The sequence below is a fragment of the Cetorhinus maximus genome, chromosome 15 (assembly GCF_964194155.1).
Source record: "Cetorhinus maximus chromosome 15, sCetMax3.hap1.1, whole genome shotgun sequence".
NCBI classification, from domain to species: domain Eukaryota; kingdom Metazoa; phylum Chordata; class Chondrichthyes; order Lamniformes; family Cetorhinidae; genus Cetorhinus; species Cetorhinus maximus.
Window position 1 is genome coordinate 98,828,925 of NC_135893.1, and position 17,289 is coordinate 98,846,213.

General features: G+C 43.9%; 1 protein-coding gene across 1 annotated transcript in view; it reads left to right on the top strand.

Annotated features, from left to right (window-relative positions):
* Positions 1-3,384: 3,384 nt before the first annotated feature.
* Positions 3,385-17,289, top strand: part of ppl (periplakin) — a 66,360-nt gene continuing 52,455 nt past the window's right edge. The window contains exon 1 of the mRNA XM_078559032.1: positions 3,385-3,602. Within this exon, the coding sequence (XP_078415158.1) occupies positions 3,559-3,602 (44 nt within the window). The 5' untranslated portion in view covers positions 3,385-3,558. The remainder of the gene's footprint in view (positions 3,603-17,289) is intronic.

Genomic DNA, 17,289 nt, shown 5'->3' on the forward strand with positions numbered 1-17,289 from the left:
GTTACTATTAGTTTGTCTCTTGACCATCTCTGCTCTAATAAAAAGAAGCCCAGCTTCTGAAGTCATAATTAAGGCCTCACATTTTTAATGTAATCTTAGGGTGTTTCTTATGTGGCCCCTCTCCATGATCATTCATCCAAAACTGGACGCTCTATTCTAACTGAGCCCATCAAATGAACAGCAGCTTGCATTCATGCAACAAATTAAACTTAGGAAAACATCCCAAGGCACTACACAGATGCTTAATCAATTGAGTTAAAAACGAGATATTAGCAGGGGTGGCTAAGTCAAAGTGATAGGTTTGAAGGAGGGTCTTAATTGGAGAGAGATGGAGAAGGAGAAAGATTTAGGAGAAAGAATTTCAGAATTTAAGGCTAGATGGATGAAGACATGGGTGCCAATTGCGAGGTGGGCGGAGGGGGGATGCGTAGTGTAGGTCAATGCAGAGAGGTGATGGGTAAGTGGGGCTTGTTTTGGGTGAATCACAGAATGGTTACAGCACAGAAGGAGGCCATTCATCCCGTCGTGTCCATGCCAGCTCTCTACAAGAGCAACTCACCTAGTCCCATTCCCCAGCCTTTTCCTGGAGCCCCCCAATTTCTTTCTTTTCAGATATTTATCCCATTCTCTTTTGAAGGCCTTGATTGAATCTGCCTCCACCAAAGTGTCAAGGAGTGCATTCCAGATCCTAAGCACTCACTGCATAAAAACGATGTTCCTCATGTCACTGTTGCTTCTTTTGCAAATCACCTTAAATTGGTGCCCTCTGGGCCTTGACCCTTTTGCCAATGGGAACAGTTTCTCACTATCTAAGCAGGAAATCAAGTTTATGGAAGCTGGAAGCTGGCTGGCAGGTGAGGAGAGCAATAGCCAGGAACTCACTAAGTCCCACTTCCTGCTCTGCAGGAACTCACCAAGGCTCCTTAAGCAGCACCTTCCAAACCCACGACTGCTACCATCTAGAAGGACAAGGGCAGCAGACACGTGGGATCACCACCACCTGGAAGTTCCCCTCCAAGCCACTCACCATCCTGACTTAGAAATATATCGCCGTTCCTTCACTGTCGCTGAGTCCAAATCTTGGAACTCCCTCCCTAACACAGCCTTGGGTGTACGTACACCACATGGACTGCAACGGTTCAAGAAGGCAGCTCACCAAGGGCGATTAAGGATGGGTAATAAATGCTGGCCTAGCCAGCAACGCCCACATTCCACGCATGAATTTTAAAAAAGCTAAGCCTGGAGGTAACGAAAGTACAGACGTGAGTTTCAGCAGCAAACGGGCCGAGGCAGGGGTGGGGATGGGCCATGTTAGGGAAGCGGATGTAGTAGGTCTTTGTGAATGGAGAGAATATGGCATTGGTTGTGAGACACTGCTTTTTCAAAATGGTTTTATTGTCGACATAACTGAAATAACCACACTGGGAAGATTGTGTGAAGGGTTTTAAGAAGATTTGATAATTAGCGTGTTACATAAAAGTCTTCATTTCATTGAAAACAGTCATAGCATAGGGCGCTAGGACATATTGCAATATAAGAACATAAGAGCATAAATATGATCACCTCGTTACAGAAAGGAAGTAATTGCATTCGAGAGGGTACAGAGGAGATTTACGAGGAAGTTGCCTGGACTGGAAAATTGCAGCTATGAGGAGAGATTGGATGGGGTTGTTCTCCTTGGAACAGAGGAGGTTGAGGGGAGATTTGATTGAGGTGTACAAAATTATGAGGGGCCTTGATAGAGTGGATGGGAAGGGTCTATTTACTTCAGCAGAGAGGTTAGTGACCAGGGGCCATAACTTTAAAGTGATTGGTGGAAGGATTATAGGGGAGATGAGGAAAATATTTTTCACCCAGAAGGCTGTAGGGGGTCTGGAACTCACTTGCTGAAAGAGTAGTAGAGGTAGAAACCCTCAACTCATTTAAAGGTTCTCTGGATATACACCTCAAGTGCAATAACCTGCAGGGCTACGGGCCAAATGCTGGAATGTGGGATTGGGCTGGGTGGCTCCTTTTTCTGCCGGTGCAGACACAATGGGCCAAGTGCCCTCTTTCTGTGCCATAAACTTTCTATGACCCCATGACCCTAAGCAGGAATGGAAGTTGACCATTTGGCCACTCGAGCCTGCTCCGCCATTCAATAAGATCATGGCTGATCTGATTGTGCCTTAATTCCGCTTTCCTGTCTGCCCCCCATACCCCTTGACTCCCTTGTCAAAAATCTGTCTAACTCAACCCTGAATATATTAAATGACCCAGCCTCCCGTGCCCTCAGGGGTAGCGAATTCCAAAGATTACTGACCCTCTGAGAAATGAAATTCCATCTCATCTCTGCCTTAAATGGGAGACCTCTTATTTCGGAACTGTGCCCCCGAGGGAGAATTGTTTCCCAACCCCCATTTCCACCACCCCTTCCCCTCCCTGCCCCAACTTGTTGGGGGTGATGGTGGTGTAGTGGTACTATTACTTGACTACTAATCCAGAGGTTCAGGCAAATAGGCTGGGGCCATAGGTTTGAATCCCACCATAGCTGCTGGTAGAATTTAACTTTAATTAATTAAAATTAAAAAAGCTGGAGTTGAAAGCTAATCTTAGCGTTGGTGACCATGACAACGATCATTGATTGTTGTAAAAACCCATCTGGTTCACTAACGTCCTTTAAGGAAGGGAATCTTGCCATCCTTACTTAGCCCGGGCCACATGTAACTCCAGACACACGGCAACGTGGTTGACTCTTGCCTGCCTCCTGAAATGGCCTAGCAAGCCACTCAGTTCAAGGGCAATTAGGGATGGGCAACCAACAGATAAAAGCAAAATACTGCAGGTGCTGGAAATTGGAAATAAAAAACAGGAGATGCTGGAAAAACTCAGTAGGTCTGGCATCTGCGGAGAGAGAAACAAGAGTAAAAGTTTGGAAGCCGATGCTGGCCTTTGCCAGCGATGCCCACACCCCCATTAAAAGGATATTTAAAAATTGTAGCTTCCCCCACGAGGAACATGAGTTATGTCAAATATTTAAAGTGAGAATTCCTATTGTCTCCATGTGCATTCTCAAGGGTGTTTGGGGCTGATTTTACCTGTGGAATGAGGAATTGCTTCTCCTGAATACAGGCTGACAGCTGGGAGGGGCAGAACCCCACCCCCACCACCCCCCAGCGCCTCCTGCCTCCCACAGGTGCACCCCGCCCCACCGAATAGAGCCAGAAGGTGGCCTGGCAAGGGTTGTCAATCAAGGCCGGTCGCCGCGCAACCGTGGAAGGGGACAGAGGGACGGCCAATAGGAAAGTAAGGGGGCGGCGGTGGCCCGCCAATGGGGCGTAGCGGTGGGCGGGTCCTGGGCAGCCGCTCCTATCAAGCACAGCTGGAGCGCGCAGGTAAAGTGTCGAGAGGCGCAGGAGCAGGCAACAGGTGAACTCGTCAGCTCTCTCTCTCTCACTTGACATATTGTCTGCTGTGCTACAAGGAGGGAAAAAAAAAACACCCCCCATCGCAGTGACTGGAGGATAAGGATTTATCGTAACATCTCCCTGTGAAACCCAACTTTCAGGGACAGCCAAGATGTTTAAAAAGAAATCCAAGAATATAACTCCCCCCAAAACCAAGTAAGTGATGTCCTATTTATTTGAACGTGTGCATTTTAGTTATTGTTAATTGAATATTTTATGTCTTTAAAGCTCTTTCCCTGTCTGTCTGATTTGAAATTCAGTAAGTTTCCCCCCCCACCCCAAGTTTTAAAAATATCTTTGAATTGCCTGAGGCTTTCCTAATTTTAAAATGTTTTCAAAACACCCTTCAAACTCAGCAGCAGAGGGTGTGGCCACAGAGGCAACTTTAAGAAGTCTGATTAAAGTAGGAATGAGCAACATGAAAGGCTGTGATGTTGAGATTTAATGTCCATCAACATTGTCTTGACTTGTTTTAACCTCCAGTGTGAATGGATAAAGGATGTTCCAAAGTATTTGTTTAAAAAGGAGGAATACTGAGCCTATCCACTGATCCACTGTCCAGCTGGTGTATATGAAGTACCATTCAGCAGACATACAGATTGATCTTATTTGCTCATTTTGATTACTTATTTTGACCTTTATTAGTTATGACACACAAAATCCCTTGCATATCCTAATCAGTATTGCAGAATCCCAGTGCCTTCCTGAATTGAAATGGGTGGAGTTCAGTCCACTGGTCAACCCATAGCAAATGATTAATTCTCAACACATGCATTATCAATGTTTGATTATAGAATGAAGCCTATCCAGTGCTACATTGAAACCACTATCTCTGTGGTCAGTTCAGTGATCAGATTCCGTGTCCCACCTTGTAAAAGTGAAGGGAATTCCCATTTCACACTGCAGACACTGGAATCAGCAAGGCTAGCTTGTTCAAAACCAATGAGCTGAAGACCCTGTGAATTCGGATACTGATGCTATTGAGTCTACCTACTCCAAGTTGTTGAGGACCTCTATCCCTATTGGTGTGCTGCTGTTTTGTTAAACAAAAACAGCTTCCGTACACAGTCCAGATAGATGACCTGGAAGAAAGCATGAAATATAAAATGTACCCCAGGGTAGCAGTTGAAGTGCATGTGTTGAATTACCTCATCTTTTAGCAAACGTTTGTGTTTTCAAGAAAGGGGGCAAAAATATAAGTATATATCTGATTGCACTGGAGAGGGTGCAGAGGAGATGCACCAGGATGTTGCCTGGGGTGGAGCACTTCAGCTATGAAGAGAGACCGGATAGGCTAGGGTTGTTTTCTTTAGAGCAGAGAAGGCTGAGGGGGGACCTGATAGAGGTATACAAAATTATGAAGGTAGATAGGAAGAAACTTTTCCCCTTAGCAGAGGTGTCAATAACCAGATTTAAGGCAAGGGCAGGAGGTTTAGAGGGGATTTGAGGAAAGATTTTTTCACCCAGAGAGTGGTTGGAATCTGCCTGAGGGCATGGTAGAGGTAGGAACCCTCACAACATTTAAGAAGTATTTAGATGAGCACTTGAAACGCCATAGCATACAGGGCTACGGGCCAAGTGCTGGAAAATTAGAATTGGAATAGATAGGTGCTTGATGGCCAGCATGGACGCGATGGTCCGAAGGGCCTGTTTCTGTGCTGTATAACTCTGACTCCATGACTATGAAACTTAAAACAAAATGCTGGAAAGGAATCTGTCTGTATCGGAAAGAGGTTTTCAGTTTAGTGCTTTGGGTGGGGCCTTACATTAGAACTCAAGTGAAGAATCTCATTTTAAATGATGCCAAAAACACTGTACAGTATTTCCACCATGTTCTGTTTTTGTTTTGACATTTCATCGTGAATTCTGCAGCTTTGAGGTTGAAACCGTGCAATATTTCACTGTTCAGAGCAGAAACTTTATTTGCTTTGTGATCAAAAACAGCCTCTCTGTGGTTAAGTGTGAAATACTGGTGGTGTCACTTGGGAATTAAGCTATCATAAACGTGGGAGATTTTCTTGGCATCAAGTTAGAGCAATTAATAAATTCCTCGGTTAATCTAATAGGGGAATATATCACATACTAAAAACCTGCCAAGATCTTGAGAAATGGTATTTAGTATTTGAATTTAAGTGCTTTGGGATGGGACTACATTTAAACTGCCTTTTAATTGCAAGTTGTTAGCCAAAGGAAGAAAATGGAAAGCCAGCCAACAAGGAAATATAATGGATAGATTGTGTCTAAGTGACTTACAGGACCTTCTACTGGTGATTATATATCTAATGGATGAAGCTGAGACAGTGGCTATTATCTGTTTAGATTTCAGGAAGGTATTTGACATTGCGCCCAAAGGACTGGCTGATTCAAAAGATGATTGGTCACGGGCTAGGTGATAACATATTAGCCCAAACTGATGCAGGGGATAGTGGTGGTTGGGACTAATTGACAATGTCAGATTGGACCCCCCTGTCACCAGTGGTGTCCCATGACGTTGGGACTGCTATTTATTACTTTTAGAAGTGACAAGTTTAGTGACTCTAACTTTGTGGATGGCACCAAATTGGGTACAGTAGCCAAATGTTAACCAATGTACAATAATACAGAGGAACCTAGATAGGCTTGGTAGCTGGGTAGAAAGACAGCAGCTATAATTTTACACTTATCTGTGTATTCAGAGGTTTGGCATGAAACATTAAAACATGGTGCAAACATTACAGGGTAACGTTCTTGTAGTAACAGAGCAGGAAGGACAATCTGGGGTTTTGTTTTGGATTGGTTGATAAAATCCTTGAATCAGTCTTTGCAGGTAGGCTGTGACTTATAAGTCAAAGAAGGTGATGTTGAAGTTACATCTGGCTTTGGTGAGACTGCCTTTGGAGCACAATGTTGGTTTTTAGTTGTTGTTGTTTGTAGAAAAGTTGTAGAGGGAGTTCTATGTATTCATATGAGGATGATTCCTGAAATTAGGTATTGAGTTTTGAGATAAGTTTGTTTCCACTTGGACCTCACTCTCTGGAGAATAGAAGGAAGGGGAGATAATTGTTTGAGCTCTTTTAAGATTTTCAAGTGTGTACAGAAATTAGTTCTTCAGTCAGGCACAAGAACTGAGGACTTAATGACAAAAGGGTGACTTGGAAATTTAGCTAACATTTTCTTTAAGAAAAGGTTGATAAAATTGTGGAACAGATTACCCGTATGATTTAGACATATATCGCCATTCCTTCGTTGTCATGGGTCAAAGTCCTAGTATTCCCTCCCCAACAGAATAGTGGGAGCAGCTTCACCATACAGAGAGCAGCAGTTCAAGACACTGGGTTGACATCACAGTGTCAACAGCAACTATGGGTGGGCAATAAATGCTGGCTTGGCCAGTGATGCTAATACCCCAAGAATGAACTTTGTAAAAAAAACAGGAGAGGCAGAATAGGAAATCATGACCCAATTTATAAAATGTCTGTCTGAATTTCTAATAGGAGAGGGGACGCAGGGCTACTGACTCTAGATCATAGTAAGGAATCTTAGGGGAGATTTGGATGGGTAAGGTAGATGCACCAATAGCATTCTACTGCTCAAACCATCTGTTAACTATGTATAATTTCTTATGATAAATTCTCACAAATTGAAATGTACAACAGTCCATTGCGACTTGATACACAAACATCTATTAGCATGTTTTGGGGGACAGTAAATATATAGGTTCATAGTAGTTTTGATAATGCTAAAGTCACCTGATGGCAAGGCCAGTGTGACTGGAAAAAGTTCTGTTATGATTCCATTGGATTTTTAACTGGTGTTTCGAGGAGGGGATCCTGTCCTTCTGGCAAAGCCAAAATCTAGGGGCCTTGCCCATTTCATGAAAATGGAGGCAGCAACATGGGATACAAAGGCTGTAATGTATTAGAGAATGTTAGCAGGCGTCTCCAACTCTGCAGGTTGGACAACATTCTATCTCAGCACCTGAAGCATTGAAACTGATGCAAAACATTCCCTTTAAACCAAGGCCCATTGCAATTAAAGAAAGTAATGTCACCGTGGAAACTTCTGATCTGGTCTTTCCACTCCAGTTGTAATACGCATCGCAACAGTGAGCCACACCCATTATTTGGATAGACGAAGTGCATTTTGCATGTGACTTCTTCAAACTTTGAGTGGCTGTGGTGAGACTTGACATTCTAACATCAGATTCAGAAGAAGCAGAGTGGAAAAGAAGTTTTCAAGGAAAAGAATGTCAGCATTGCAGTTGTTTATTTCCAGCAAATTAGTTCGAAAATAATCATGTGTGGTTAGTTAAATTCTAACAGCGTTTAAAGAATTTAGTGTTATTATTATGTGCAATCCCTGACAGCCAAATTCCACCCTGTTTATCATTAATGACACAAGAAATGGGATCTTTGGCTGCTGGTCAGCTGGGCTGTTGCTCATGAAAGTGCACTGATACCAAGTGGTACGGAGTTGGTGATATAACTAGTTATAAGTTAAAAATATGTCAAAGTTCACAGTGTTTTACTCTGATGTTATCAGGACTTAGAATTTGCTGGGAAAATTCTGCCATTACAATAGTAATGAGACATCTAACTTATTTCTTTCTGCTAAACTCTGTTTTGAGTTGGGGGATGATTCTTTCTGAATAATCTTCAAAATTATTGCTTCCGTATAGCACCTTTCATGACCTCGGGACATCTAAAAGCACATTATAGTCAATGAAGTATTTTTGAAACATAGAAAATAGGAGCAGGAGTAGGCCATTCGGCCCTTCGAACCTGCTCTGCCATTCGGTATGATCATAGCTGATCCTCTATCTCAACGCCATACTCCCGCGCTCTCCCCATACCCCTTGACACCTTTAGAGTCCAGAAATCTATCCATTTCCTCCTTAAATACATTCAGGGACTTGGCGTCCACAGCCTTTGAAGTCTTGTCATTGTTGTGATGTAGCAAAGGTAAAGTGTCTTTAGATATGGAGTTCACTGAATTCCAACCAATACTGTGGATAATACTGACTGTTTACTGGAGAGGACCTGATGGCTTACACTGGAGGAATGAGGTAGTCTTTTACTCTGTTTTTAAAAGTCTAGGCAATGGTAAGTTTCTGCCCCTGAACTGAAGATTGATTGTGAAGGAAAACATTTCCGATTCACTGGCACTGAGGGCTTTAGAGATTTTTAAAAAATCAGAAAATTGGTTGAAGCGAATCATGTAGTGAACATGTGCTACAACTTGGAAACATAGCAGCACCTTTTAGAACCTGTTAATCAAGCAAAAAGGAATCGGTGCCAGAATCCACACAGCACCTAGTGGTGTAGAAGTAACATCAACACACCATTTACTTTTTCCAGCTTGAAAGCTCCATTGGGAATCATGAGGCTGGCAGTAACTCACTCTGGACTATTATCTCTCTAGAGTAGTGCAGTGTCGTATGGACAGGATCCACTTCGTAAAATCTGAACTATGGTTAATTATGGGCCCCCACAAAGACATATAACCATTGATATTTACATATGGAATTAACAAAACTCTCCCTTCTAAATTATAAATACTTCTCAATAGTTTCTTTTTCACTTTAACTGCATCGATGGATTAAAAGTGTTCCTGATTTTAGCAATGGGTTTGCATCCCAATTGACTGTGCACACTGTTTGGAACCACATTTCTGGAAAAGACACAAGGGCGTGGTTACACAGCACCTTTAAATTCCAAAAGGCACCTTAAACAATTTATTTAAGTATTAATGTTAAATGAACGTTCGACTGAGAGCATACCAGTTATGGACGCCTTCCCTATTGTCCTGATTTAATTGCTTCCGGACCGTTCTTGTCCTTAGGCAGTCCCTTGGGATCGAGGATGACTTGCTTCCACTCCGGTTCGATGGATTTATTAGCCATCTCAGAACCCAATGCGCAATCAGCGGGCTCTTGCCACATGCAGGGCGAGTGATGCTTCAAGGGCTGGGTAGATGGGTGATTTGGAGGTTTGTGTGCTTACTCCAATGCCTCGACTTCGCCTCTGCACGTTCCCAGTGAAGTCTCTCACTGTGTTCAGTGCCTTCCTGAAGAAGCTGCTTTTCTCCATTTTTGATTGGTCACAAGCCAGGTCTCCCATGAGTCAGTGGGTATGTTTGACCTCTTCAGGAATGCTTTGAGGACATCCCTGAGGCGTTTCCGATGTCCTCCTGGGAGTTTGCTGCCATGACCGAGTTCCGGGTAGAGCAGTTGTTTTGGGAGTTTGGTGTCAGGCCCACAAGCGACATGTCCTGCCCGGCAGAGCTGGTTTTGAGTGATCAGTGCCTCGAGGCTGAGCATGTTGGCCTGGGAGAGGACGCTGCTGTGGGACCACCTTTCTTGCCACTGGATTTGGAGGGTCTTGCGAAGGCACCGCTGGTGGGACTTCTCCAGTGCTTTCAGCTGCCTGCTGTAGGCTGTCCAAGTTTCTGAAGCAGATAGGAGCACAGGGATCACTGCTGCTCGGTAATCCATGACCTTAGTCTTGGGTTTGAGATCCTGCTCCTTAAATACTCTCTTCTTTGGCCGGCTGAAGGCTGAGCTGGCACATTGGAGGCAATGATGAATTTCTGGACCATTGAACACGCTGGTTTTGTATGTGGTCAGAAACTGGAAGACAGTGCGATCATCAATAAAGATTTAAATGGTGCGACTAAACCCCTAAACTGCTATCACTGAGACTTATAGAAATATTCATTTCTCACAAGTGAAAAACACAGGTTGCATGAGTATTGGTTTTAGAGGTCACAAATTTATTGGGTTACCTTCCGACATATCTGCATAACAAGCAATTTTAAAATAAAAATTCTTTAGCCACTGATTACAGCTAAATTAAGGCATTTTTTTTTAACAAAAGCTACAGCCTTTTTTTTTTAGAGGTGAGCTGTCCTGAATTTAGACAAAGCTACAATGGCCCCACTCTATGACTAGGAATCTGCATTACTGGTTGACACCTGTTGTTTGAAAGAAATGGGCTTCAGGAATTTTGCCTGAATGTCTAGGTAGTTCAAATAGTCGTCTGGTAGCACAGAACTTGAGTATTGCTGAAAAAAGACATGTCTAAGTTTTTAATCTTGCACTCATCAGGACACCTTGCAAGAATACCAATATAAGGGGAAAATAACAATTTATGCTGTATGCGAAGAGACTGCTGATTGGTTGGCAAGTGGCGTTGCCGTTCTCCATGGTCTAGGCACTTATTATGCGAGCACTACAGAGCAAATACATTGAACTGGAAAACCTAAAAGCAGCTTCAACTATAATGATCCTGCTTGAACCTGCCTATAAGGGCGCCTACTATGAATGAATATCATCTGAACTTAGTTGCAAATTTGTTGTAGACCTGTTTTATTGGCCTAGCCGCTTCCTGTCTACTTTTACATGCTCAATCTTAATATTGGAATCAATGCACCTAGGGATGGTGGTACAGTGCTGTCACTGGACTAGTAACCCAGAGACCCAGGTTAATGCTCTGGGGTCATGGGTTCAAACCTCAACATTGTAGCTGATTAGAATTTAAAAGTTCAATTAATAAATCTGAAATATAAAGCTAGTCTCAGTAATAGTGACTGAGATAACTATCATTGGATGTTGTAAAAAAAAGAAAACCATCTGGCTCACTAATGTCTTTTAGGGAAGGAATCTGTCCTCCTTACCTGGTCTGGTCTACCTGTGACTCCAGACCCACAATGCGGTTGACTCTTAATTGCACTGAATTGGCCTTGCAATTCACTCAGTTCAAGGGCAATTAGGGATGGGCAACAAATGCTGGCCTTGCCAGTGATGCCCATATCCCATGGAAGAAAAAAAAATCACATATTTTTCTCCTTCAGACACCTAGGCCCTAAGCTCCAGAATTCCCTCCCTAAACCTTTCTGTATCTCTACCCCTCCTTCTTTAAGATGCTGCTTAAAGCCTACATCATGGCCTGAATTTTCATCCGAAGAGTTGGCAGGGAACACATCCCAACCAACTCCAGCAGCCCCGATGTCATAACACGCTCGAACGAGCATTGATTGGCATAAGGCGAGACTTCTGCCCCTCACTCGGGAGGAAGTCCCGCCTTGGAGAGCTGCCAGCCAATCAGATTGGCCGGCAGCTCTCCACTCCCTCCAGGCACAGCGCTGCAGTGGCCAGAAGAGGGACTGCAGGGAGCTACCTGGCACTAAGACCCGGGCACCGGAGGACAGGTGTCAGGGGTCCCAGGGCGGGGAGGTTAGGGAAGGCCTGGGGTGGTTGCGAGGAGGGCGATCGGGGTCTCGGGGAATAGATCGAGGGGGAAGGGAGGTCCAGAGGTCACCGTGCCTTAAGGGGAGGACATGCCCAGTCAGAAGGGGGCTTCTGATGAAGGTGCCCCCTCCCAATTCCCGTCCGAGATCACATTTACCCCACTGAGTGTCATCCACCCGCCAGCCTAAAAATTGAGACTAGGCGGGAAAAGGCCCTTAATGGCCATTTAAGGGTCTTAATTGGAGCAAGGGCAGGCTTCCTGTGCGAGGCCCTGCCCCAGCGTAAAATCGTGACCGGGTCGGGTGGGTGGGACCCGGGGGGGGAATCCCGTCCATGCAATTTCACGCGCGCCGCCCCGCCTCAGAACCCGCTGGGGTGCAGGGGGGGAGGGGAGTGTAAAATTCTGGCCCATGTGTCCTAATACCACCTCAAGGGACTCGGTGTCAAATTTTATTTGATAATCACTCCTGTGAAATGCCTTAGAACTACGTTAAAGGTGATCTATAAATGCAGATTGCTGTTGTTTTCCAGTCTCAGCGATGACCATGTTCAGCAGAGGTTTATTGGTATTTCGGTAATGAACTGCTGTGAGCAACGCGAGGGGAAAAATGAAAGGGATGTACAGTGCGGTGCCGATGGGCCACATGGGCCTCCTTTCTGCACCTTAACAATTCTGTGACTCTGTACTTGTGCTTCAGGCTAGTGTACTTCCTTCGCCCACTCATGGGCGCCCTCCCAGTTCTTGGAACTTCATGCATGTGACAGCTTCTAAAACCCAAAATCACCTCCCCCGCGCTCAGTCTCGGAGTACAGATGCAAGTGAGTTACATCTGCAACCTTCAGTTTTACAGGTCACCATGGAGCCAGAGGGATAGGAAAGGCTAGACCAGTAAATGGATTACTTGTCTGTGATTGGCTAGAAAAAAAACAAGCATTCGTCTCAAGTCTTTTTACCTCTTTGTAAACTCTTTGCCTTCTTTGCCTCCAATATCTATAGCAGTAGCGGACTTGTCAACGGCCACAGACTTATCATTAACTTCCAGGGACTTGAAGGCCCGCAATGGCCAGCAAGTTTTGAAGAGGCTGATTTCCTCACTCGAGGATTATCCGTGCAGTGTCTCTGTCGCAGGGTCATACATCCCTGTGACATGGCGGTGTTTTTAAAACCACACAGTTGAAGGCAGGTTACTTCTTTTGGGCACAACGTTTCTGGGGAAGCTATAATCTACTACGCTTATACCCTGCAGCTGGGCTGTCTGAGGTTCGACCAAATGATAAACCTTTATCTTGTACTGTATCTTTTTTTTAATATCAATTCTCTAGCGGTTCGCCATCCCAAAACCACAGTACGTGAGGGAAAATAAAAAGTAACGCTAAGCAATGCCATTTTTTTCAGAACAGATTTAGTCAGAACCTTCCAAACCTGCAACTGTTACCGCCTAGCAGGACAAGGGCAGCAGATGCATGGAAACATCACCACTCAGCATCCTGACTTGGAACTGTATCACCATTCCTTCATTGTCACTGGGTCAAAATCTTGGGAACTCCCTCCCTAACAGCACCACAGGTGTACCTACACCACCGGGATTGCAGCAGCTCAAGAAGGTGGTTCACCGCCACCTTCTCAAGGGTAATTAGGGATGGGCAATAAATATCCCATGAATGAATATATTTTAAAATTGCACAATTAGTTCCGATGAGAGGTCGTCGACCTGAAATGTTAATTCTGTTTCTTTCCACAGGTGCTGAGTTTTTCAATTTCGTTCTTGGTTCAAATTTCCAACATCCACAGCCTTTTGCTTTTGTAATTTTTGTCCCTTGACAACCAAATTACAATGTAAGCAAAAAATTCTCCAATTGTTGCTGATTAAGGGGAACTTGACGTATCCCTTGCTCCTGTTGTAACAGCTTGTAGTAAACTATAATCTGATGATTCCATGTACCGAAGATTCAATTGCAGTATATAGTACTTTTTATAGGGGAGGAGTCAGGCCTTTCAACTATGCCAGGAATGCACTGGGTGTGTCCACCACACCATACTAAAACAGAGTTGAAACCAGTCTAACTGCTGTATGTTGCTTAACTCTTTGAGAACTGGACTTTCAAGTAGACCACAGGGAAGGAATCGCCAATGACTGCTCGACTATGTGGTCAAAAATACCAGCACCTGTTAGATTGAAATAGCTACATGCCTATAGTGAAAGCTGAGTGCAAGCCTTTAATTGTTTCAACAAGGTGAGGAGTGGAGTGAGAGTGTTAAGTTGATATAATCTTCTACACCTCTAATCATAAAGCCCTAAATCTCGCCCGTGTTTTGATTGAATCTCTGACGCATGTCCGTAAATTTAATAATTGTGGCCATTTAAAAGTGAGCTGCACAGCGTCTTTAATTCCATCAAATTATTAATTTAATAATACTTGGCTGGTTCCTGATCAATTCTGAATCTCTGCAGCAGCTTCAGAGGCTCCCAGTGCAATATAAGAAGCCCTGGCTTGAATAGGTCATGGTCAAAATGGTAACTGCCTTTTCCAATATTTTGTATCTATTTCACTGTCCACCCTCACGAATGTTGTCCTACCTAACCGTCCTGGATCCAGGAGTCGTGGAACGAAAGCGTAAATTTTATTTGTTTGTTTGATCGAAGCTCCATTGAGAGAAAGGTCAAATTTGTCATGAAAGGTGTTTTTGAATGTTTCAGTAGGGAACCTGAGAAAGTTACTTATGAATATAGACCCCCAAACCCTCTCCTTATTTACCCATGTTCCTGTCACCACCGCTAACCAGAACCCAAAGCATTTGCAGAGACAGATCCTGTGACCCATAACAATGGCACATCTCAAATGTTGGGTAAACGGAGACCCCAGGCTTTGTGCTTATAGAGGCAGACAAATCACGTGGCATGGATGTCAGTCGTATTTGCCTCAAACCCACATGATTCATCACATGAAAGTTTAGAAAATTCACATTGATTCAGGATCTCTGCTGAGTTAGTTTATCTTGGAGAATGGACCAACTGGTGGCTCTGTTTAGCCTCAATGGCTGTGGGCTGACCCGGGGAGGAAAAATAATAGTATAAGTCCCCTCATCCAATTGTACTGCAGTGACCCAAGCTGGACAGTACCTATGAATGTTGACATTGGGGAAGATTAGGACTGGGTTTGGAATGGCCTCTAGGATCACCAACACTCAATGATCAGGCTCCTGCAGGAAGAACAGAAACTTGGACAAGGTAATGATCGTCTACTGGCACCGTATCCTAACAACAGTCAGGTGCATTCAGAAGAAAGGGAGGGTTGGGGAATGTGGGGGAGAAAATTGACGACAATAAAATCTCCAGTGTGTGTACACATAATAGGTTAAGGTAGCGTATTAAAGGTCGATTTGGTCTTGTATATGATAAATTTTATGTTCAAGTTATGGTGGAAGATTTATGTTCCTCAAAGCGTGGAAGAATTCATGAGCATTTCAAATATGTTTGTTATGTACCAATATCTGACCAATATCTGTACGCTGCAAGTGATGCATGGACAACTTTAAGATTGTTTGAAGCAATTAAATCTAGTATTGGGAAGATTCTTAAAAGCTTTTTAATTTTCAACAGGATTTTTCTTTTTGTCTATTTCTTTTCCCAACCTGGCCATTTGATTAGGTTTTCTGGAGGGTTAAGTTATTGAACACACTCATTAATATACAAAAGGAAGTTCTGCTTATATATAGTGCTTTTCATGACCTCAGGACGGTTTATAGCCAGTGAAGTACTTCCTGATGTGTAGTCGCTGTTGTATGTAAGAAACGCAGCAGCCAATTTGTGCACAGCAAGCTCCCACAAACAGCAACACAAATGAGTGTAGTATAAGGGTCTGGCACATAAAGGAATGGGTATAATACCGCCCTCAGTGAAGCAAGAGAACACATGACTTGCATCTAGGGGTCAGTGTAGTGCTGGACAGAGCTGTGTATAGAAGCAAGCATGGAGACAGCTCCCAGCTTGGACCTTTACTGTACCTATGTATATTGTTTCTAGTAGCTAATAAGTACTTAGTACTGAACTGCCTACAATTATGAATGCCTTAAGACCTACTGAGCTACGCCCAACACCTTACAACAATGAGCAGATAATCTTTAAGAGCCAATTGACTGGGTGCCATCAGAGTTGTTTAAAAATAATTCTGGGTGGGGGGGGGAGGCGGGATCGGTTCAAGAGAGATAAATACAAATATCGGGGCCGATTTTAACTAACATGAATATTGGAAAAACTGTTGAAACCGGGTGGAATGTTGTTTTGATATCCTGCCTGATATTCCCCTCCGTTGAGCTCTGTGGAGAGTCATATTGGGTGGGGTTCTAGCCGTTTCCTGCCCAGCAAGTTCAGTTAAAATTGCCCTCGTCAAGTGTTATTAAGCACTATTTTTACCCTCTAAGTGACATCAGGCAGCTTGGTGTGTGGAATCTCATCCTTTCAGAGCTCCGGTAAAGGATAACTCTTACACAATGAGAAGGCTTTCTCCTGTGGGCCTGGGCAGAATTCAAGGCCAGTTCCTAATGGTCAAAGGAGACTCCGCTAATCTACCATCCATTTCTTGAAAAAACTGAGTTTAAAACATATTTAGTCATGCAAATCTTTATAGCCTCTTTAACTCTGAAGAGTTGCCAAGTTCTCCTGAGAGAAATATTTTCCTACAGTAGGTTAGATGACGAGTGCAATCTCCTAGCACAAAACAAACCTCCTGTCTTAGAAACTGTCGTGGAACATCTAAGCTAACGGTTAACCTGTGAAGGTGGCACAGGGTCCTCCAGATGTAGCTGGAATGATTAAACCTCTTCCAGGTTTCTTCATGAAAACAAGTGGCAGTTTAGTGTGTAAGCCATCAGAAATCAGGCAAAGGGCATTTAAAAAGGAGTCAATAATCAATTCCATTTCCACTCTGTGGGGAATATAATGCTGCTCTTTTTGCTGGTGCATGAGGCACCTGCCTAAATCAGGCTAGAGTCTCATATGAGAATGCATATCGGGGTCCGATTGCATCAGAAGGATTCCGATGGCGGTCTGAGCTAGACACCTGCTACAGCTGCCCTTCCCAGCAAAAAAACTGCTCTGAATAAGACAGTAGAGGCCACAAAAGGTAAATGTTAAACATTACTATGGGGGCGGGAGGCAGGAGGAGCACCTGTGCATGTAAGGAGAGCCTCAGCCTCTGCTGCCCTGAGATCACGCCCACTTGAAACTTCCATTTACCACCCTCGCCACCTTCCTTCTAGCCCCTGGGTTTTAGCTGGTGGGCAGGGATGGTGAAATATAAATGAGGCTCGGGAATTGAAATAGCCCAGGTCTCAAATTGTTGTTGCTACAGGGCCCTGTCCCTGGGCTGCCCCCAGTTAAAACATATTTCAAAGTGTCAGATAGAAAGGATAGTAGTACATTCTAAATTGGGGGATGGGGTAGATGGGGTGGGGGTCAATGAGGTAGGGATTTAAATGTCCATGCACATAAATCAGTAAAAGTTAACTCATGGGTGCAAAAACCACTCTAAAAATCTAATGGGATGATAGCCTAGCATAGAAAAGTATTACTACAATTACGTAAAGGTATTGAGGAATATGAAGGAATTATTAGG